Raw genomic sequence first — 20,261 nt, forward strand, 5'->3', positions numbered from 1 at the left:
GGCTTACCCAAGGGGCAGCGCCCTTCAACATTTTTCATAAATGATTTGGGTGAGGGGATAGAAAGGATGGTAATAACATTTGCAGATGACACAAAGTGGGAGGGGGGGTTGCTAACCTCTCAGAAGACTGGATGGGGCTTCAAAAGGATCTTGGGATTGGCCCCCCTCTAATAAGATGCAGTTTAGCAGTGAGACTTGTCAGGTTCTGCACTCGGGCAAGGAAAAACGCACGGCCAGGCACAAGGCTGCCAGTCCCCGGTTCGGCCGTCGTACTCCTGAGAAGGACTGGGGTGTTTGGAAGACCACAGCCAAGGGCCAGCCGTGGGCTCTTGGGCAGCATCGACAGAAGGGCAGCGGGGCTCCACCACGACCGGTTTGCCGGAAGAGACTGGACGGCCGTTCGGCTGGGATGGTCCGAGGATTCCTGCCCCGGGCAGAGGGGTGGATTACATGCCCTCCAAGGTGCCTCCCAGGCCCGTCATTCTGAATTAACCCAATATAAAGGATTCTTTCTCGCTCCGGGCCATAAATCAATCGCCCCGCCCAGGTTGGCCAGCTCAGCCTCCTGCCCCCCCCCCGGCTTTCTGCCTCCCCCCGCTTCCTTTGGGTCCCACTGCAGGGCAGCGAAAGGAAAGGCGACCGTCGGGGGGCGCAGACGGCTCAGGTCGCCCCTCCTGCACGCGGCTGTACGCCAAGGGTCGAAGGGAGGACCCCCACCCCCAAATCCACCGCAGCCTGGAAACAGTGAGGGCGCGGACGGCCCGCTTCCTCCCTAACCGGGCGCCCCCGAGCCGCCTCTTGGAGAAGCGCGGCGGGTGGACGGGCGAACCCGCCGCCAGAGGGCGCCGCGCCCGCCCACCCGCCTGCAGTCCCCCCTTGCGTCCGACGCCGCTGCCCCTGCGGTCCGGTAGAGGGCAGCGCCGATCCCGCGGCTCTTCCGCGACGCCGCCCCTTCCTCGAGGCGCCTCCTCGCTCGCCCGCCCGCCGGTGCCCGCGCCGCCTCGGCCGGCCAGCCTTGCCCGTGCACTACGCGAGCCCGGGGATCGGAGCGGCGCGCCAGGCCCCAGGTAGGCGGGAGGGCGGCGCCGCGGGGCCTCGGGCGGGCCGGGGCGTCCCGTCGCGGGGCTGGGCGAGGGGGCGCCGCCCGCCCCGGCCGGGGAGCGCCGGGCTCCGTCTCCCCGCCTGGACTCACCTGGGAACCGCGCAGGCCTTCGCCGGCCCGGCGGTCAGCGCCCTCGGCCTCCGAGGCTGTCGGCCGCAGCCCCACCGCTCCCCAGCCGCGGGTCCGGAGGCCCTCGGTCAGTCCTCGGCCACCGCGGTGGGTTTTCCCTTGGGCTCGGGGCCGCCCCGAGAGAGACCCGGGTGGGCGCTGGTGCCCGCCAAGCAGCGCTGCCGCGGAGGAAGAGCGGCCCAGGCCGGCCCTTCGCGGACCGGGAGCAACCTCCCACCGCCTGGAGCGGGAGACCCATGAAACGAAGCCTGCGGGGCCTCTCCGTCCGAAAGCAGCGAGCCCCTGCCCGGATGCGGGTGGCTTGCCCACGTTGTGGCACTTCATCCAAAGTTAAGGGTGCCCCTTGCCTCCAAAAGTTTCCCTTCCTCTGGCTCAGGGCATAGGCCGTGGGAGAAAACGTCCCCCCCAGAAGCCTAGAAGTGGTTTTTGTGCTTCCAGGTTTCCTTCGCTGGCAAATCTCTTTCCCTTTCCTGCATTTGGAAGAACGGAAAGAGACAATTTCTGGAGAGCAGGGATGAAGAGGATTTACAGCCATTTTTAACGTGTAAGATTTTTTCAGGCTGAGGACCACAGATAGCTTTGTGTGGCAGGCCAGGGGGCCCTCCTAAGAGTACATTTGGGTTGGAACAAGCGCCCAACTAGATGTCCTGTATTTTTGATGTACGGCAAACTTTGGAGGAACTTTGGGGTTTGTTCCTGTCCTCAGTAATACTTGTCAGAAGGATCTGTGTGGAGCATAGATTAAGCATGAGACCGCCTGATTCTGCAGTTGCCAAAAGAGCAGTTTGGGCTGCGTCGACGAGGGGGGGGGGGAGCGTCAGGACCCCGGGAAGCGGCTGTTCCGCTCTGGTCAGACGCGCCTGGAGCCCCGTGCCCAGTTCTGGCCACCGCCCTGCAGAAAGGACGCGGAGGAACTGGAGGGGTGCCGAGAGGAGCCCCTGGAGGGTGAGGGGCTTGGGGCCAAATCCCACAAAGAGCAGTTGGAGGGCCTGGGTCCGTTTAGCCTAAAGAAGAGAGGGCTGAGGGGAGACACGATGGCAGTCTTCAAAGACTTGAAGGGCTGTGCAAGAAAGAAGGTATGGATTTATTCTCCTCAGGTCATAAGGGTAGGACAAGAACCAATGGGTGGAGGCCTTATAAAGGGAGCCAAACTTGAACTCAGGAGGAATTTCCTTGCACGAGAGTTACTGAATGGCCTGCCTCCATCACTGGAGGTTTTCAAGCCAAAATTGGACAGCCCTTTGTCTGGGATGGTCTGAGGATTCCTATCCTGGGCAGGGGATTGGACTAGAAGACCTCCAAGGTCTCACTCTAGGATTCTGTGATTCTTTTGCTGCTGACATTTACTAAAGGCAAGCAAACACAAGATCTTGGCCACGCGAATATTCCTAGGTGGTTTGTTATTTCCTTTGAATGAAACATGGTTGGTGCTAAGGCTTGTTTGAGTTTCTGTGTCCATCAGTGGTCTTTGCACTGAGTATTTTTCTTACTGTAATTTAACCAAACTAGTAACTGAGCAGATAGCTCTTTCCATGTTGGTGATGACAGATCCTAACTTCCAATCTTCCTAACTTCACAAAAAATGCTCCCAGGCTTCCAGTATCAGGCACCATTATTTTTGTTGGTCATTTGACCTCTTGATTTCGTCCAGATGGTGGAGAAGTTAGGTGGGATATTGTAAATCTGCTGAGTAGTGAAGAAAACAAGATATTTCAGCTTAAAGAACTATAGAAACATGGTGGAGGAGACAGATCTTGAAATATGGCCAAAGAAGGATTCCTGGTTGGCCAAACACACCTGCAGTCCCCAGCTGCTAGTTCTGATCCTCAGCTTTCAATGCTGTGTTTCATGTAAAGGGACTTTGTTGTGGAGAGCTTGGCAGCTCTCACACCCTGGTCCCAAGATGAAATATGCTTCTGTAGGATAAGCAGCTTTCCGGTGATTCTTATTTACCTACTCTCTTTCCTTCAGGTTCCCCTCAAAGACTTTCTAGAACAAGGACAAGGCGTGAGGAGGCCAGCAGGATGTCTGGCCTGCTCTGGCCTGATGTGTCTCAATTGTAGCTGGCCCCCTCCTACGAAGATTTGCACCACCACTCCAGTGATTGATCTCTGGGAGCAGGTTTTCTCAACTGCTCTGCCTCAGTTCAGAAGCAGAAGCTCTTATTGTGGAAATCCCCATTTTTTCTCCCCAGCATGTCGGAAACCTGGTCTCAGCAGCCCCCACCCCCCCAGCAGCCCCCGCATCATGGTGCCACGGCTGCCCTCCCAGAGCACCCCATCCCGCCAAATGCGGTCACTGAGAATCCTTTGGGCTGTGCTGTCTATGGCATTCTCCTCCAGCCAGAGCCCAGTGGGCTGCAGCATCACACTCCTATCTCCGCCAGCGGTGGAGGGGAGCCCTCTCCCAAATGTGGGGTGTGTGGGCATGATCTGTCACACCTCTCCAACCCTCAGGAGCACCAGTGCCTACAAGGAGGCCATGACCGCTCCTTCCAGTGCACTCAGTGCCTGAAGATTTTTCATCAAGCCACAGACCTCCTGGAGCATCAGTGCCTGCAAGTAGAACAGAAGCCCTTTGTCTGTGGCGTCTGCAAAATGGGTTTCTCCCTGCTCACCTCACTGGCTCAGCACCACAGCGTCCATAACGGCAACACAGCTGTCAAATGCTCCATCTGCGAAAAGACCTACAAGGCAGCCGCGGCCGCTGCAGTGGCAGCTCCTGAGGAACCTGCCCCGCCACAGCAGCCAGCGGCCCTCAACCGGACTCCCGTGGAGAAGCCATACAGCTGCTCCATCTGCCAGAAGCCCTTCAAGCACCTCTCGGAACTGTCGCGGCACGAGCGGGTGCACACTGGGGAGAAGCCCTACAAGTGCAGCCTCTGCGACAAGAGCTTCAGCCAGTCCTCGCACCTGGTGCACCACAAGCGCACACACAGTGCCGAGCGGCCCTACAAGTGCACCGTGTGTGAGAAGGCCTTCAAACACCGCTCCCACCTGGTGCGCCACATGTATGCCCACTCAGGCGAGGCCCACCTCTTCCGCTGCAATGTCTGCGAGTTGCACTTCAAAGAGTCCTCAGAACTGCTGCAGCACCCCTGCACACCCAGCAGCGAGCGGCCTTTCCGCTGCGCGGCTTGCCACAAGACCTTCCGGCGGCCTTCAGATCTCCGGCAGCATGAGCGCACCCACAGCACGGAGCGCCCCTTTCAGTGCGACCTCTGCCAGATGAGCTTCAAGCAACAGTATGCACTCATGCGACACCGCCGCACCCACAAGGCTGTGGGCCCGGCCCCTTCTGCGGAACAGGAGACTGCGCCGCCGGCTTTCAAGTGCTCCTTATGCGAGAAAGGCTTTGTGCAGCCCGCCCACTTGTTGTATCACCAGCACGTCCACGGCATTGAGAACCTCTTCAAGTGCAACGCCTGCCAGAAGGGCTTCAGCCAGTCTTCAGAGCTGTTGCGCCACCGCTGTGTCCAGAGCGCTGAGCGGCCTTTCAAATGCACCGCCTGCAGCAAGGCCTACAAGCGGGCCTCTGCCTTGCAGAAGCACCAGTTGGCCGCGCACTGTGCTGAGAAGCCCCTCCGCTGCACCTTGTGCGAGCGGCGCTTCTTCTCTTCCTCGGAGTTTGTGCAGCACCGCTGTGATCCTGCCCGCGAACGGCCCCTGAAGTGTCCGGACTGCCAGAAGCGCTTCAAGTATGCCTCTGACCTGCAGCGCCACCGGCGCGTCCACACGGGGGAAAAGCCGTACAAATGCCCCTCGTGCGAGAAGGCCTTCAAGCAGCGGGAACACCTGAACAAGCACCATGGGGTTCACACACGAGAGCAGCACTACAAGTGTATGTGGTGTGGTGAGCGCTTCCTGGACCTGGGCTTGCTGCAGGAGCACAGCGCGCAGCATACCTCTACAGAGGGCACTTATGCAGTGGCTCCCTGCCTGCCCTGAGCAGTTTTCTGCCGAGCACAGTGCCCGTGCCGTTCTAGGGCTGGTCTCGGTCTGCCAGAAGAGCGCCCTCCATTGTGCAGACCCGACATGGAGTAAAATTAGCCACAGGAGTTAGGGAGCTGTGCAGTGCCAAGTCTGAGTTGGCCCTGGCTTGCTTGGCCACGGATGGAAAAACCTGCTCTCTGAGCCTCCCAGCTGCTGGCCACCTCCTGCCATGATTCCATGGCGTTTGCAGAGCAAAAGGCTCTCTCCAAAATCAAGCCTTTGCTGCCTGTGAATGAGGGAGCAGGACTCTGGCAAGAGCGGCTAAGAAGGGGGCTGTGCAAAAGGGCTCGGAAGGCATGCATGCCAGGCTGAAATGCCTCCTCTTGCTCATTGCCCATACGAGATGTTCCAGCAGGCAGGCCTTCTGTGGTGGTTTTGGCTTCAGTAGTCCACCACCATTGGGACTGGATTTCCTCCACTCCAGCCGTTGGAAAAGGCAGCAGGAAGGGCATGGAGAAAAACTCGATTTATCTATTTAAACATATTATAAAGCTAGAGCAGACCCCCAGCCCCCTCCCTCCCTCCCTCCCTCCCTCCACAGTGGTATAAATAGACAGGCTTCTCTGTGTAACTTCTGAGAAATGTAAACATTCAAGACAGGGTTCTTACTGACATGCAACTAAAGAGCATGGGCAGAAAAAATGAATTAAAACTGCACTGCTGGATCTGCCTGGAGTTGTGATCTTTTGGAACCCCATGTGCTAAAGGGGCACCGTTGCCAATAAGATAAGCCAGAGTTGGAATATTTGAGCTTTTGCACATGCCTTCATCTGGGACCACTGTGTGTGGGAGAAGTGCATGTGTGTGCATGTACATATGTATGAGATGTGTAGAAACCCCCTACTGCATTAAATTAGAAGATTGCTGTGAACTGGCAGTGGGGTCACTATGAAAAGGCAGGTGGTGCCACCTTTTTTGCCCGGGGTTGGGGTGGCAGCTCTCTCCTGGATTGATTCCACCAGCTGCATCACGTTTGGAGGAGGACAGAAGTGTAGTCCGGTTGGGGGGGCTGAGCAAGGAGAACTGCTGATTTCTCTCCATGCCTCCTTGCGGGTCCTGGGGCTTTCCGTGGCATCCCAGCAGTGCAGGGGTGGCTTTGGGGGAGTTTTCTTTCAGGGATTACTTTTTAAATGCCATGATTAACCACCTTGTAGCTCAGCTGGATGTCAGTTTTACAGTCCACAAAAGCTGTGACAAGTCCCCTCATTCTGATCTTGCCATACTTTGAATTCATCAGTCTTGCGAAGGCAGGCCTTCCTTTGTCCCAGGGGACGAGGCTCCAGCCCCGCTTCCCTCTGCAGTGCGGGGGGGGGGGGGGAGGCTGACCTGAAAGGCTTTGCCCAGAGCCTGCCAAGCAGGATATTGTGAAATAGAAACAGGTCCCCAGACCCCTGCCTTTCCTGAGAGCCAAGGGTTGGACAGCCTTTCTTTCCGTCATCTTTGTGTGCTTCCTTTCTCTGGGGGTTTCTGTAACCTTCTCCACTGAATGCTTCCCCTTTTGCTTAGTTGCCTGTCCTCTGCTGGAGCCTGTTTTGCTTTACTTTTTGTCTCTGCCACACCTCCCTTCTTGCTCGAGCCTTTTCTTCGAGCTTAATTCTGAATATTCTTTGGGACACCCAGATCCCAGTGTGAGAGTCAGGCATGGCTCATCCCATGTTCATGGGAAGCAAGGCCGAATTGGGCGAGGACTATTACTGGTGACTTGTTTCCTGCTGCCCTTGCCCAGTAGATTGGCAGGCTGGTATAAAGCAGGGCTGGTCCTTCAAGGAAATGGCCGTTCTTTGCTCATGGGCCCTACTGAAGGGCCACAGGGGTGCAGACTGGAGGGTCAGCTCAGTCCCAGCAGTCAGCACCCCTTCCTGGCACAAGCATTCTGTTTCCTTGGGAAAGCTGTTAATACGCTCTTACCTTCAGAAAGTAACAGGCAGTCCGTGTCTTGGTGAAGCAGCGGCAGCGGCAGCTTGAAATCCGAGGCACAGAGGCCAAGGAGCTGCCTGCCTTTGAAGCTACAGTCTCTAAGGAGACCTTCCTGCTTGAGCTCACCTACAGGCTGTTCCGGGCAGGCAAAATCAAGCAGGGAGCCCCAACCAAGTCTTTGTCCATCGGGCTCCCTCCTGCAGGATCTCCTCTGGCACTTCAAGTGATTCTTCAGGACTAGGAAGCCCTCTGCTTAAATTGGTGCTTGTGCAATGAACAATATTTTAAGAGCTAAAAATATGCAGAACCACAGAAAAGCCAATGAACGTTGCCCATTTTTATGTTACAGAATGAAGTTTTAATGGAAAACAATCCATGGGCTTCCATTCAACCAGGGTAGGAGTTTAAGGCTGAGCCTCCATCATGGGTCTAGAAAATGGAGACGTGGTTTTGGTTTTCGTGGTCAGCCAAATAATCCTGATCTTTCCATCTGGGATGTAGAGGCAGGTTCTCCCCTGCAACGGCCCTCCAGTGCAGAGTCCCAACAGTATTCATGGAGGAGAAAGGGCTAAATTCCTGCAGCTTTGGGGGAACAGATTCTGTCCTGCCCATTACCAGGGGTCTGTATGGGTGTGGCTGGGAGCGACATTTCCTGTTGAGAGCACAAGAATCACTAGGAAAAAGATTTCACAGTTCATCTCCTTACTTAAAAATGGAGGTAACAAATGATCCCAGTAAAAAAATGAATTCGGCATTCATTCATTCATTCATTCATTCATTCATTCATTCATTCATTCATTCATTCATTCATTCATTCGGTATAGGCTCCCATCTCAGTAGTTGACTCTGGGCACCAAACAAAATAAATTAAGGAACAGTTACAACCCATAATACAAAAATTAAAATACATAGCAGCTGAGGAACATGTCAAAACTGACAGTTGCTAACAGCCAGGAGACGGGCCCCTTCACACAATTGGGGCCCCGGGCAGAACCAGGTCTTTAGTGCCTTGCTTTTCTGTTAAAATATTCCTTGCCAGGTTCTAGGCAAAATTTGGAAGGGAGATATACTTTTACTGTATCTTCAGGCAGATTTCTCTGTATATTTAATTTTTTTTAAAGAAAGTGTTCCTTTTGCCAAGAGCTCAGTAACTGCCCCACCTCGGTAACTCTGTTGCAACAGTCCTTTATGTTAGGTCAGGGTGAGAAAGTGAATTTGCCCAAGAATTTATGCATATGCTGGGTTTTAAGCAAGGCTTATGTGGACAAGTCCAACACAGATGGTAGGTACCAGAACTGGGCACTGAATGGGTAAAATAACGGTCAGCTCTTTTCAAACAATTCAGCATCTTGAGCATGTATTCACGTTAATAACACACAGCGCTTGCTGGGAAAGAAAGCCACTGTCAACAGAAGAAAGATACCTTTTTCTGGATTTTAATTCTACGGGTCTCCAAAGAGTTCAGGCAGCACATCTGTTTCTCCCCCTCCCTGCATGCCCTTTCCCCTCTTTTCCATTCACAGTTGGGGTAAGAATGTTTCCAAAGGGGGGGCTTGTCCCAAGCTGATGCCAAGAGCAGATTTGGTTGCTTGCTGAAAGCACAGATGCCGTTAATGCTCATCTAGACGGATGGTGTTCTTGCACTACCTGAATGCGCAGTGTCAGTGTTCTAGATCAACATGACCAATATGCACAGCAGCCTCATCCGTTTGTGCTATCAAGAATGGTTGAATCACAAGAAAAACCCGGGAGACCCCAGAGCTACCCCCGATTATACGCGTTCATTTAAAACAATGTGAAATACAAAGTCAGTGCCTGAAATGCTACTTTCTGCTGGAAGGCCATCTAGCTACCACTGGACCTTTCTTGCACCAGGGCTGCGTATTCTGGGTGTGGGAATGAGCCACTCAGGCACAAACAATTGTCCCATCATTGAATGGCAGCTGCTGAATCATCATGGGTTGTTGGAAGCCCAGTAAAACCAAAGACCTATAAAACAAATTGCACTTGAGTGGTAACACTGCAGAGGATAGACAGTTGAGATGACGCAACAGCTGTCTCAAAACAATGAAGGCATTCAAGGCTGGACCAATTTCTGCAAGAATTCTAACAGATGCATCTGAGAAACTGGGCAGCTGTGGTGGGGGCATTAATACAAGAGCACCTTCAGCTGCAGCAGGGGGGCACACTCATTTGGAAGGCCCAACAGCACCTTCATACCCAGATTGGCTGGCTGGCTGGCATTAAACTGGTCAAGTGGGGCTTCGAGTGGATTGGAAACCTGGACTAGAGGCAGGGGGTTCAGCACTCCTGCTTTGTCCTTAGAGAGAGATCCTTGCCCACTGCAGGTACTTGCTGAAGCCAGCCCAAGAATACTGAAGCATGTGCAAAGGTGGAAAGAATGCGACGTGGTCAGTGGACAAGAATGTCTGGACTGTGCAGTCTACATTGCTACAGCCAGGAGGCGTGAAGGGAGAGAGCAGAGCAAGCAAGGTTGTTTCTTTTGGGCAGGGGTAGGGAGTAAATAGCAGCCTTGGTTAGGGCAACGGAAGGATAGAGGGAATTCCAGGATGAAGCAAAGGGCTTCACCCTGACCTTGGCACTCTGCAGAAAGTTTTAGTTCAGGGCTCCAGTTGCTCTGTTCCAGATCTCATTTCCACTCTTCCTGGTTTGTTCTGGTTCTCTGTCTCCAACATAATTGAGGCTTGGAACAGGAGTGGCAATATCTGCCATCCAGATGTGGAACTGTCAGCAGCCCCTACCAATATGGCCAGCAGCCATGGATGGCAATTGCAAAACTAGTCATGCTGGGAACAACCTTCCAGGGGTGGTTCTTTGCAGAACAGGCTAAACTAGGTTATTTGGAAACAAGGCAGATTCATTCGCACCCTCTGCTTGCCTTGGTGTGAAGATGCCTCACTGTTTGTCAAGGACATGGATGCATGGCGTCGTCCTGCCTCCGCCTATCTTTCCTTGCTCTTCTCCTGAGGGGGGCTTTTCCCTTTCTACTGGTGCAAGCCATGCCAAGCGCTCAGCCGGGCTGAGAGGGCTGTCCGTTTGATCGGCCAAGGCTCCTGTGGCACTCCCCCCTGAGCCTCTGATATCTAGGGCCATTTCCCTTTTGGCTGTGGGAGAGTCTGGTTCTCCCCAGAAATGCTAGGAGGCCTTTTCTCCCACTTTACTTGCTAACTTATGGGTGACAGGAGAGAGGCAGCTGCTCTTTTCTTGCACGAGAAACCCCCACCCCCCCTTGGCTGTCCACTGACAACTGAAGACTTGCTTTTCCCATTCTTCCCACAAGGCGAGGAAAGCGGCGAGGACATGGGCGGGGGGGGGGGAACAGCAGTGGTGTGAAGGAATGTACATCTGACCTTGGGGACGGGGAAGGACAAAGATCAGTCACTTCTGAGAAACAAACTCCAAATAACCCTTCCTTGACTTTGCTTAGTATAAGTTGGGGTAGGGAGAAACCTGGGCAGGCTTTCAAGATGGATGTGTCTGGACCCTTGCCATGTTTCTTGACCTTGCCTACTTCAAAAGGTTGACACTTCTGGGGTGGGCAGAAGCCCTAATCTGCTTCACTGGCAAGGCAGAGAGGGGTTGCCACTGCAGTCAGTCAGTGTTTCTTTAAGCTGCCACTGATTTCTGTTGGCTCCTGTGCTGGAAAGCATCATCTTCAGAAACAAAACTCTGGGGTGGGCCAAATTGTGGCTAAGGTATTGAGAAAGTACAACTCTTGCAACAGTAGATTTTGCACACATCTAGAAATGGATGCTTAGAGCTGTAGGTAACTGTAGATCAGTCCTTTAACCACAGTTTGACTCAAGGTACAGGTTCATACTACATACTACACTTCTGAATAATCTGTTCAGTGTCTTGTGTGAATGCAGCCAATGGCCTTTGAGGGGGGTCGAGGCCTACCAAGGCAGGCATTACCGTTTCCGTTGGGCCTGCCTCTGGTTTCCCATTCCTGGCTGATACTGGAGGGCCATCGTAGGGCCTTGGATGGGCACCCAGACATGGCCCTGATGGAAAGATAATGCTCCCCCTTTAATGCACATTAATGGTGGTTTGGGTTGGGGCAGAAATACCTCCCCGAGCTCCAGATGAGAACAAGGGCTTGCTGGTCCCCCAGTTTTCCATGTGTTGAAAGAAAGATGCTGGCCTGTATAGATTGGTCAGATCCTAGTTTGTTTCAGGCTGAGTTGCTTTGATGCTGGGGCTGCTTGTTCTCATAAACACAAAGGGAAAGCCTGGAGAATGACATGGATGCTTCTCCTCTTCTTTGTCTGCTTCCTCTAAACTTAAAGCACAAGGCTGAACACATGATTTGCCTTTCTTGGCCTCTTCCTCTCTTCAGGCAGCTCGTAGCTTTTATTATTTGTGGACGTTCAAAAGCTGCAGGCAGGCATCAGCCTGGTGCCTCAGGCCCTCTCCTGTGACCCACTTCCTAGCGCCAGGGCTCCAGGTAGTGAGAGCGGCTGAAAGGAAAACAGGACACGGCTTTGGTCTAAGTCTGCAATGGCTCCTTGGCCAAAGCCTTGAGGATCCCCCTTGCTGGAGGGGGCATTGGCTGCTCGAGGGATCATCTGAGAAGAGTTCTGCCCAAGCCCCAGCGAGGAATGACTCTGAAATTCTCCAAGGCAGGCAGTCTCCCGAGGATCGTACTGGTTGTACTAGTTGGCTGAGATTTCTTCATAGCAGTCCAGCCTATAACCCTGATATTTCTTGGAGGTCTCCCATCCAGGTACTACCCAGGCCCAACCCTGCCTAGCTCCAGCCCACCCCGCAAGGTCAGCCAAGATCAGTCAGGTGCTGTCCCGAAATCGGACCTTCTACTCTAGCATCTTCAAAAGTGCTTTTTGGAAAATTAGTATTACCTCCCACATACTGTGATCCTATCTGAATTACCTAGACCACAGATGTGGCTGCCGGAGGGTTCGCTTTGCCCTCGGCTAACACAATGCTTGCAACTAAGGAGGTGCCCAGAGCCTGACGCCTCCCTCCTTTAAGAGCCTCTCCCTCCTCCCCCCGGGCTGCTTGTGGCCCCAGAGCCAGGTACCTGTGGGCAGTTCCAAAGCTCCTGTAGGTATTCCTGCGGCAAAAGAGGAGAGCGTGGCGGTGAGTTGCTGGGAACTCCAGAGGGCGGAGGAGCAGCAGCTCCAAGGTAAGGGGACGCGCAGGGACGGTACCTACACGGTGTTGTATGGAATGGGCTTCGGTCCATATCGATCCAGGCTGGGATTCTGATTGAGGCAATACTAGGAGAGCGGTAGAAGAAGTTGCCTTAAGTAATCAGCTGCAAGGAAGTTAAAACTGAGGACATCCTTAGTTTGGGGTGTGCGCCACTCTTCTCCCCCTCCCCCTTTCTGTGAAGTGCCCACCTCTTCCTGCAGTCAGGCACGGACCCACTGCAGAGGGAGCCAAGGAGCTGGAGGGGAGTGCCAGAGGCTCCCCTTGGGCTCCAGCCTGCCACTTTCCTCCTCTGGGCCTCCCCTGCATTTGGGAGGCTTGCAGGGTACCTGTGCAGACATGTTTGGGCTACCAGCCTCAGGTCAGAACTTTGGATGCTCCCTTGTCAAATAGCATTTAGACTTTTCCACTGCTAAGATCCCTGGCAATGTCTTTCTGATATTTTGGACATGTTGGAGCATTTGAATTTCGCAACATAGTCCAAAGCAATTAAACATTCATTGCTGTGCCTTCAGTTCTGCTTAGGACATGGTGCAAATTGTGTTGCTGATTACTTAGGACTCAGCTGTTTTTGGGCAGGTGCGCACACACTTTTTTCATTAAAAAAAAACAATTTTGTTTCCTCCAAAATCTGCAGGGGACAAAACAATACAATTACCAGAACAGGGGTTTTTTTCCCCATAATTTTTGATAGGTGTATTTTTAATAGCTGCATTAAGCTATGTTTAGTGAGTTGGGATTTTGAGCAGGGGCTTCTCATTTAAAAAGATTTTTAAATGTGTGAATTATTGTATTTTCCTTCCCCAAATTGACAGCATAATCCTGGCCCATTGTGACAGAGAGTAGCTTGAAAAATGTAAACCTGATAAATAAATAAATAAAATAAAAATGTTCCATCAAAACATTAGGATCTAAATCTTGGACTCAAGTTCCCATTGTCGTCTCAGCAATTCTTTGGTTAACAGAGCACCTTCCGGGTCCTGAGACAACTAAACAAACCGAGATGTAGGAAATGTTTCTGGGCTGCCACCACTATCGCTGCCCTTCCTCTTACGGAGTCAAAGGCCCAACAGCTGGACTGAAAACCAAATTCCTTTTTCTACCAAGTTCCCCCAAACCACCTTGCGATAATCCCTTAATCACAATCAAGTCTGGGGGTCTCCTGGCACAGGGTCCCCTTTGCCCTTTTGAAAAGCCTTTTAAAAAATGTCCTTTGAGCACCCCCCTCCCCCGGAACAAGACTGACCTCCTCCCCTTGCAGGAGCGCTTCTTGCTTACCCGCCAGGTTTGCGTGACATCTGGTTTCAAGTATCTCACAGCGTAACAGCTGAATCCAAGAACTGAGAAGAAAAGAAAAAAGAAAAGAAAAGGCGTTAGTGGGCAGTGTTCGCAGGGTTGGCGCATCCAGGCAAGCAGTCTGTGCTCAGGCTTGTGGGAATGGGGGATGCTGAAGGACTCAGGCGAGTAGCTCCCCTGGCGATCCTCTCCCCTGGCTCGGAGAGGAAGCTGCCTGTGGAAAGCAGGGGCACCCCTAGGAAACCCCGCGTCTGCTAACAGCTCCCAATCACTCAAGAGACAGGTCTGACTCTGATTGCATGGTTGTGGCTGCCATCTTGACTTTTTTGACCACTGACCCCCACCCAGGCCTGCCCTGCTGTACATTAAGGAGAAGGGTACATTAAGGAGCTGGGGAAACCTTCCGCCATGGGTGGCAGAAGAGGAGGAGGAAAATGGCCACTTTTGATGCCAGTTCTCCATCCCCCCCACCCCAAATGCTCACTGGCCCCAAAGGAGGCGTCCCCTCCTTTCTCCCCCCCCCCCCCCCCCGGCTTCTGCACACAGAAAAGACAGGAGAGAGGCTGGGTGCCTTCGGTAAAGTTCCTGCTGGTTCCTGCGCCAGGAAAGAGCACTTTAATTCGAACAGTCCTTGGAGCCCAAAGCAGACTTTAGAAAAAGCCTCTACGGGTTTCTTTTTTTAAGTGCTGGGAGAAGAGAACGGCTTCCACCCTTCCCAGGGCGACTGCGCCGCTGCCTCCTCCGCGGACCCCCTACAGGAAAAGCGGCGGTGGGAACGGGCTCGACGCCTCCCGCAGAGGGGGAGGAGCGCGCGCGCCGCGGCCAGGCTGGCAAAGAGCCGGCGCGGAGCCTCCCCGGGAGCGCAGCGCGCAGCTGCCCCGGACGCTCGGGGAGCCGCCTGCCGGCCTACCTTTCCTATTCAGGCTCGGGAGCTTGAACTCCCCCGCGGCGGAGACGAAGCGGGACCAGTCCTCCATGGCGCGCGTGTAGCTGGGCCACTCCTCCTGGTTGGTGCTGGGCGGCAGCGGAGCCATCTTCCCCGCTCGGTACCTGGCGGTCAGCGACTTGCCCAGCTCCGTCATGCCCTGAGCGAGGATACGGTCATCGCGCCCCTGCAGGCAGCCGCTGGCGGGGAAGAGGGTTTGGGGCGCTGGTGGAAGGGAAGGCCCCCCGCCCGCCCCCCGCCTTTGCTGCTGGAGGCGAGCGGAGGCTCCGAAGCCCTTTGGGTGCATTCCCGGTTCGGGCTTCCCACGGCAGGTGGCAGCATTGGGCTACGTTGGCTGATCTGGGGGAACTATGCAGGGTCCAATCTGGTTGGTACGCGGACGAGAGACCACGAAGAAATCCCGAGCGGAAGGCCAGACGGAGAGATTAAAAAAAAATCCAGAAGGCAGAAACAGCGAATCCCTTTCCTATCGTTGCCCCGAAAACTCCTCTGAGATGGCGTCAGAGTCACCTTGGGCTCGTTGTTGGTTGGTCTTTCTGAAAGACCGATTGAACTGCCCTGCCGGGGCCGTGCTTCCCGCCCCCCACCAGCGTGTACCCCTTGGGGCCATGGGGCCAGCGATCCATCTGGAAGCGACTCACCAGGGAGGGGAGGCGCTTGCTGGGCACTCCAGCCAAGGTGAAGGTCGCTCTCTGAAAATCCTCTTCAGGAAACATGAACAAGAGAGGTTAGGGAGGAACCTTGTTCTTGAAAGCATTACACAAATGCAAACAATTTGAACTCTAGTATGGAGCATTTTTAAGGCCATAGAAGATTTAGAAAAGAAATCCCCCCCCCCAGCAGTTCTACCGAAAAGACAGAAGAAGGGGGGGACACTAACTAAACTTTTAAGACTTGCCCCCCTTCCCCCACATTTAAAGAATGGCATGTCAATGTGTAATGAATTCCAATACAATCACAGAATCATCAAACGGAAGAGCTGGAGGGTCCTTGGGGATAATGCAGCCCAATCTGCCTGGAGTAGGAGCTCCCTGCAGCATCTTCCTGGTTTAGGGCAGGACCAGACTGGCCACAGGGTGCAGCCCCAGAAGTGAAACTGCAGTCGCAACAGTGCCTCTTGTTTTAATGTGTGTTGATCACGCTGTCCCAGCCACCATTTTGACTTCTTTGACTGTACCCGGAAGACACCCATTAGGATGCTAACCCTCCTGCAAAGAGAATTCCAGGCCATAGAGCATCTCCTAAGCTGCAGGTTCCCCAACAAGGTGCCTTTAGGCATGCTGGAGTTCCACTGATCCCAACCCAAAGCAATGTTTTTGCAACAAGGGGCCTTTGAGGGGCCACAGAACAATTGACCTTTTTAGCTTTTTGTTCCTATTTTGTTAAAAATCCTGAGGTTTAGTGGGGCAATCTGGGGCAGACTTCAAATTGGGTTCTAGTCAGTTTGGCATTAGAGTACCGTACGATGGCTGGAGATTGAAATCCAGCCTATCTGCAGAGCACAAAGTTGAGGAAAACCATTATAGACAGAACAGATGTAGTTGTATGGCAGAAGCATTAATTTAGGAGATGTGGGAGACACAGAGCTTAGCACGTGCAAGTATAGTTGATCGGCTGGAACAAGGTCTCAGGTCCTGAGTGCACAGGCCGTTGCTAGCATTCAGATTGAATTGCACAAAGAGTAGCAACTGAGAGATGGTGCTCAGTCCCTGCCCTGGCTCTACTCCCCAAACAGTTCAGCTGGCCTCATACCTTTGGAGCAAGTGGTGGTGGTCCTGGAGTGCTCGTCTGAGAGCCTGTTGGCAACGGTGTCCATGTCCATGCGCCTCAGTGTTGGCAAGCAGGGGTGGTAGAGGTGGTCCTTCACTCCAGCTAACATAATCTTCTTGGGCTCCAGGGGAATTAGAACGCCAGGCGCTGCACAGATAGGGCTGGCATCCTGGGGCCAGGGGACCAAGTCCAGAACTTGGGCCATTGCTGCAAACTCAACCAGACCAAAAGAGAGAGGAGAGTTACACTTCTGAAGCCCCCAACAGGCCAACCCTTCTGCATTTGACTGCCACCCTGGCTTCTTGCCACATAGCTTAGGCATCCCCAGTGTAACTGTCTAAGAAACATCATCCTTCTCCATGCATTCCCAGTCTTCTCAGAAATCTCCAAAGCCACATTCTCTGGAACATGTCAGGCACAGTGGCCTACTCAGGGGCCACAGCTTCCCTGACAGAGCCAGAAATGCTGTTCCTCAAAGGTGGGGCAAGGTGTTCTACCACTGCTCTGGTGAGCCTGGTGGCAGGCCGTTCCTCCTCCATTCCCCACTACTAAGCTTGCACCCCCTGCATCCTGCGGGTGATTGGCAGGCTATGGAAAACTCTTTTCTGATGCGATTGTGCTTCTGAGCTCTAGCTGGCAGCTTCCAGGTGGGTGCTGCGACCTGCTCTCCTCTCTCTCCTTACCTGAGTGCAATAGCACTGCGAGGAGCCTGCTCAGCTACTGCTGCATTGGGGAACCGGTCACAGTGAAGTTCTTTGGCACTCTTCTTCCCCTGGGGGAGGTTTTGTGCTGGTGTATCACCTGGTAATCACCCTTTGACTGGCTCATGGTCCTGGAAATAGTTTCAACATCAGTTTGATGATGAGCATCAGAAGCTGGTGTCAGTTCTTCTGATACTCATCACCAGATCGATACTGAAATTGCATGGGAAGATCCAAGTTCTCCCTGTGTCACAGAAGCGTGTGGCATATATTCTGAAGGGCCTTCTGCCTGTGAACATAAGTGATGGCTGAGAATGGAATTCCCTGTGCTCCTACAGCACCTAGAACAGGGCCAAGACTATCAGGGCAACATGGTCACTGCACCAACTTCCAGGCTGCAGCCACCAAGACACAACCCAGTGCCCACCAAATGTGTCAGGATTGTAACTCCCACAGCTGTTGGCTACGTTAATTGAGAATTGCTCTCACATCTGGAGAGTATCAGGTTGGGAACGCTGATAGTGCTAAAGGCTTTCTTCAGAGATAATGCTAAGCCATGATTTAATATATCCACATAAACCAAAACAAGAGCCTCAGCCTTCTCTTTCCCCTCTCCTCTGCTGTGCACCAGAGATCATAAACAAGCCATTAACTATGGCTTGTTTCTGGCTGGCTTGAGCTGATCATAATTTAAGGGTTACAGTAAATCAAAACTTTCAGAGTTCTTTGGGGAGGGAATAGAAGGAGAAGTGTGTGCCCAAGACGCAGCATGACTCATGTGCCCATAATGCTTAACTATGGTTTAGCCTGGAGAAGACTATTAAATAAGACTATTAAGACTATTAATAGTCTTCTATTAAGAGCAATCTGTAAATATTTTAAGAACTCCCACACCGAAATGTGTTCTTTCTAAAGTGAATAGTTGTTTCAGCTGATGGTGATGATGATGATGATGATGATGAATAATTAGGCCATGAGCTATCTGATAATGGATTGGGCTGCCTATGATGGTCTGTCCTTGTTCTGTAAGCAGAACTGAATGGAGTTCTGAGGAGTTCTTGCCTCACCTGCCTGGGTTCTGAATGAGGAGACCTCTGAGAACTCCTTCGTTCTGGGTTTCTGTTATATCTGAACTGGTCATAAAGCCAATATATCTTAGAGCACAAAAAGCAGAAACAAAAGAGACAAAGAGTGCAAATTCTGCAGGTTGTTTGGAGAGAAACGAAATTTCTCTGGGAGCAGGACTGAGTGGAGCTTTGTTGGGAAACCTGGCTCTCCTCCAGCAAGGCTGTAACAGTGCACGTTTCCCTGCTCACTCCCTGCACATCTGCACACGCTCACCTTGGGCTGGTAACAAATTGGACAGAATAAGAGCAGCACGGCATCCCACAAAAGGTGTTACCCACCAGAAGCTGCCACTGGGTGCCCTGATGGAAGAGAGTACCATCTTCCCCCAACTGAGCCTCCCCCCAACTGCTGGCTTGAAATTCTGGGAGTCATGGCCCCTACACATCTGGAGGGAATCTGGTTGGGAAAGGTAATGGTAGCCATTTAGGTTCTACGTGGAAGGAATTCAGGTTCCTAAAGCAGTTTTGAGAGCCAGTGTGGTGTAGTGGTTAAGGCACCAGGCTAGAAACTGGGAGGCTGTGAGTTCTAGTCCCGCCTTAGGCGTGAAGCCAGCTGGGACACCTTGGGCAGTCCCTCCCTCTTAGCCCTATGAAGCAGGCAATGGCAAATCACTTCTGAAAACCTTGCCAAGAAGACTGCAGGGATTTGTCCAGACAGTTACCAAAAGTCAGCACTGACTTGGGAAAGGAAGGGAAGGGAAAGGAAGGAAACTTTCCCTAACAGATGCAGTTATTTATTTTATTTACTCTACTCACAACAACTCAGTGTAGCATACACACTGTTAGGTTAGTTATAACTGAGATATTCTTGATAGCCTTTAGCTTTGTTTCTCAGTAGGGGTTGCTCAGCATCCTTGTATGAAACCTGAAGCACAGAGGGGCCAGTCTGAAATCCTGCAGGATCCCACAAGAGTATCATTGCAGTTGCCTTGAATTCTCTGTGAGATGGGAATCTTAGTGAACAAAATGCTGGGAGCTGTTTGCTGATTCAGTCTTAATTTTCACAGGTTAATGTAGTCATAAGAACCAGCTTGCTGTAGTGGTTAAAGCTCCAGGCTAGAAACTGGGAGGCTGTGAGTTCTAGTCCCGCCTTAGGCACGAAGCCAGCTGGGACACCTCGGGCCAGTCCCTCCCTCTCAGCCTAGGAAAGAGGCAAGGGCAAGCCACTTCTGAAAAACCTTGCCAAGAAAACTGCAGGGACTCGTCCAGGCGGTCACCAGGAGTCAACACCGACTCAAAGGCACAAAAAGGAAAAGCAGTTTACAAATTATTCAAGGCTATGTATCTGTCTGTCTGTCTGTCTATCTCATTAATGACATGTGCAACAGAATAAAATAGCAATGGAAGGGCCACTGAAAGCCATTCAATAAGCTAACCCTGTAGCAACACCAGACTCGGTTACCCCCAAGAGAACCACGGCTCTCTGCACTGGTGGCTGCTCCACTGCTGGGGCAGCTTCTGGGGCCCTTCAACCCCCTTGTCCAGAGAGATGGTTGGAGCATCTCCATCTGGCCCAGAAGGCCTCGGGCAGCTGCCTGGCAGCCTGGGTAGCCCCCACGCCATCCAAGCTTTGCTTCATTCAACGGCTGTTTTGGGCTGATGGAGGGGGAGATTATTAAATACAAAATATTAATAATATTAACTGCATTTCATTATTTGAATCAAATCAGATTTGGTTTTTGTCCTGGCTCTGCTCTTTTCTTTTCCGGCCCCATTATTTTTGGAGTACGGCCACTAGCATGACACTCAAGGCCTGAAAATAATAGTAACAACGACAACAACAGCAAGAACAACAACCCTCAGTGAGGCACTACCTTGATGTGGTTGTGGGGCTTGCGTGCTCCAAGGAGGATGAGAGCTATGCCAGAGGTTCAACCATACTGGACAGCTCTCATCAGAGGAGCCAGATGAAGAGTGTCTCTCCCATAAACAATATGGTGAGACGTAATTTACAGAAACCTATGCTGGATTGGTCGTTGCCCGGGTCACCAAGGACCGCGCTAGGTGTTCTAGTTCCTGGACATCTGTGGCAAGAGGGCTACAGGACTCGGGACTATTGGCTGAGCAACCAGGGCCAGCAGCTGCAGA

The 20,261-nt window shown here is 52.7% G+C and overlaps 2 protein-coding genes across 9 annotated transcripts; one reads left to right on the top strand and one right to left on the bottom strand.

Moving 5' to 3' along the window:
* The first annotated feature begins 911 nt into the window (after positions 1–911).
* ZNF319 (zinc finger protein 319) lies at positions 912–12,899 on the top strand. 5 transcript variants are annotated; one of them, XM_088135493.1, is made up of 3 exons: positions 912–1,067; positions 1,670–1,775; positions 3,203–12,899. In XM_088135493.1, the coding sequence occupies exon 3, from the start codon at positions 3,427–3,429 to the stop codon at positions 5,176–5,178; it is 1,752 nt and encodes a 583-aa protein (XP_087991619.1). In that variant the 5' UTR covers positions 912–1,067; positions 1,670–1,775; positions 3,203–3,426; the 3' UTR covers positions 5,179–12,899. The 5 variants fall into 5 exon arrangements, with proteins under 5 accessions (XP_087991619.1, XP_087991621.1, XP_087991620.1 ...); XM_088135494.1 differs by lacking the exon at positions 912–1,067 and adding an exon at positions 1,076–1,298; XM_088135495.1 differs by lacking the exon at positions 1,670–1,775 and having other exon boundaries at positions 920–1,067.
* SPMIP8 (sperm microtubule inner protein 8) lies at positions 7,563–16,550 on the bottom strand. 4 transcript variants are annotated; one of them, XM_088135501.1, is made up of 7 exons: positions 16,328–16,550; positions 15,217–15,278; positions 14,540–14,714; positions 13,612–13,673; positions 12,337–12,401; positions 12,203–12,235; positions 11,485–11,621 (listed from the first exon to the last, which is right to left on the bottom strand). In XM_088135501.1, the coding sequence occupies exons 1-7, from the start codon at positions 16,548–16,550 to the stop codon at positions 11,591–11,593; spliced, it is 651 nt and encodes a 216-aa protein (XP_087991627.1). In that variant the 3' UTR covers positions 11,485–11,590. The 4 variants fall into 4 exon arrangements, with proteins under 4 accessions (XP_025032894.2, XP_087991625.1, XP_087991627.1 ...); XM_025177126.2 differs by lacking the exons at positions 11,485–11,621; positions 15,217–15,278; positions 16,328–16,550 and adding an exon at positions 7,563–7,792 and having other exon boundaries at positions 14,540–15,066; XM_088135499.1 differs by lacking the exons at positions 11,485–11,621; positions 15,217–15,278; positions 16,328–16,550 and adding an exon at positions 7,662–7,792 and having other exon boundaries at positions 12,203–12,401; positions 13,580–13,673; positions 14,540–15,073.
* Between the last annotated feature and the right edge of the window lie 3,711 nt (positions 16,551–20,261).

This window comes from Python bivittatus, unplaced genomic scaffold (assembly GCF_059951505.1).
Source record: "Python bivittatus isolate LINGU-HERP-01145 unplaced genomic scaffold, Pbiv_v1 ctg000170_np1212, whole genome shotgun sequence".
Lineage (NCBI taxonomy): Eukaryota > Metazoa > Chordata > Lepidosauria > Squamata > Pythonidae > Python > Python bivittatus.

Excerpts from the sequence above, each read along its gene's own strand:
- SPMIP8 (XM_025177126.2), bottom strand. The coding sequence starts at position 14,861 with ATGCACCCAAAGGGCTTCGGAGCCTCCGCTCGCCTCCAGCAGCAAAGG. Across the intron at positions 12,402-13,611 it reads ATGTCACGCAAACCTGGCGG|TATTGCCTCAATCAGAATCC; the intron begins GTAAGCAAGAAG and ends CCGCTCTCCTAG. Across the intron at positions 12,236-12,336 it reads CCCATTCCATACAACACCGT|GAATACCTACAGGAGCTTTG; the intron begins GTAGGTACCGTC and ends CTTTTGCCGCAG.
- ZNF319 (XM_088135493.1), top strand. The coding sequence starts at position 3,427 with ATGTCGGAAACCTGGTCTCAGCAGCCCCCACCCCCCCAGCAGCCCCCG.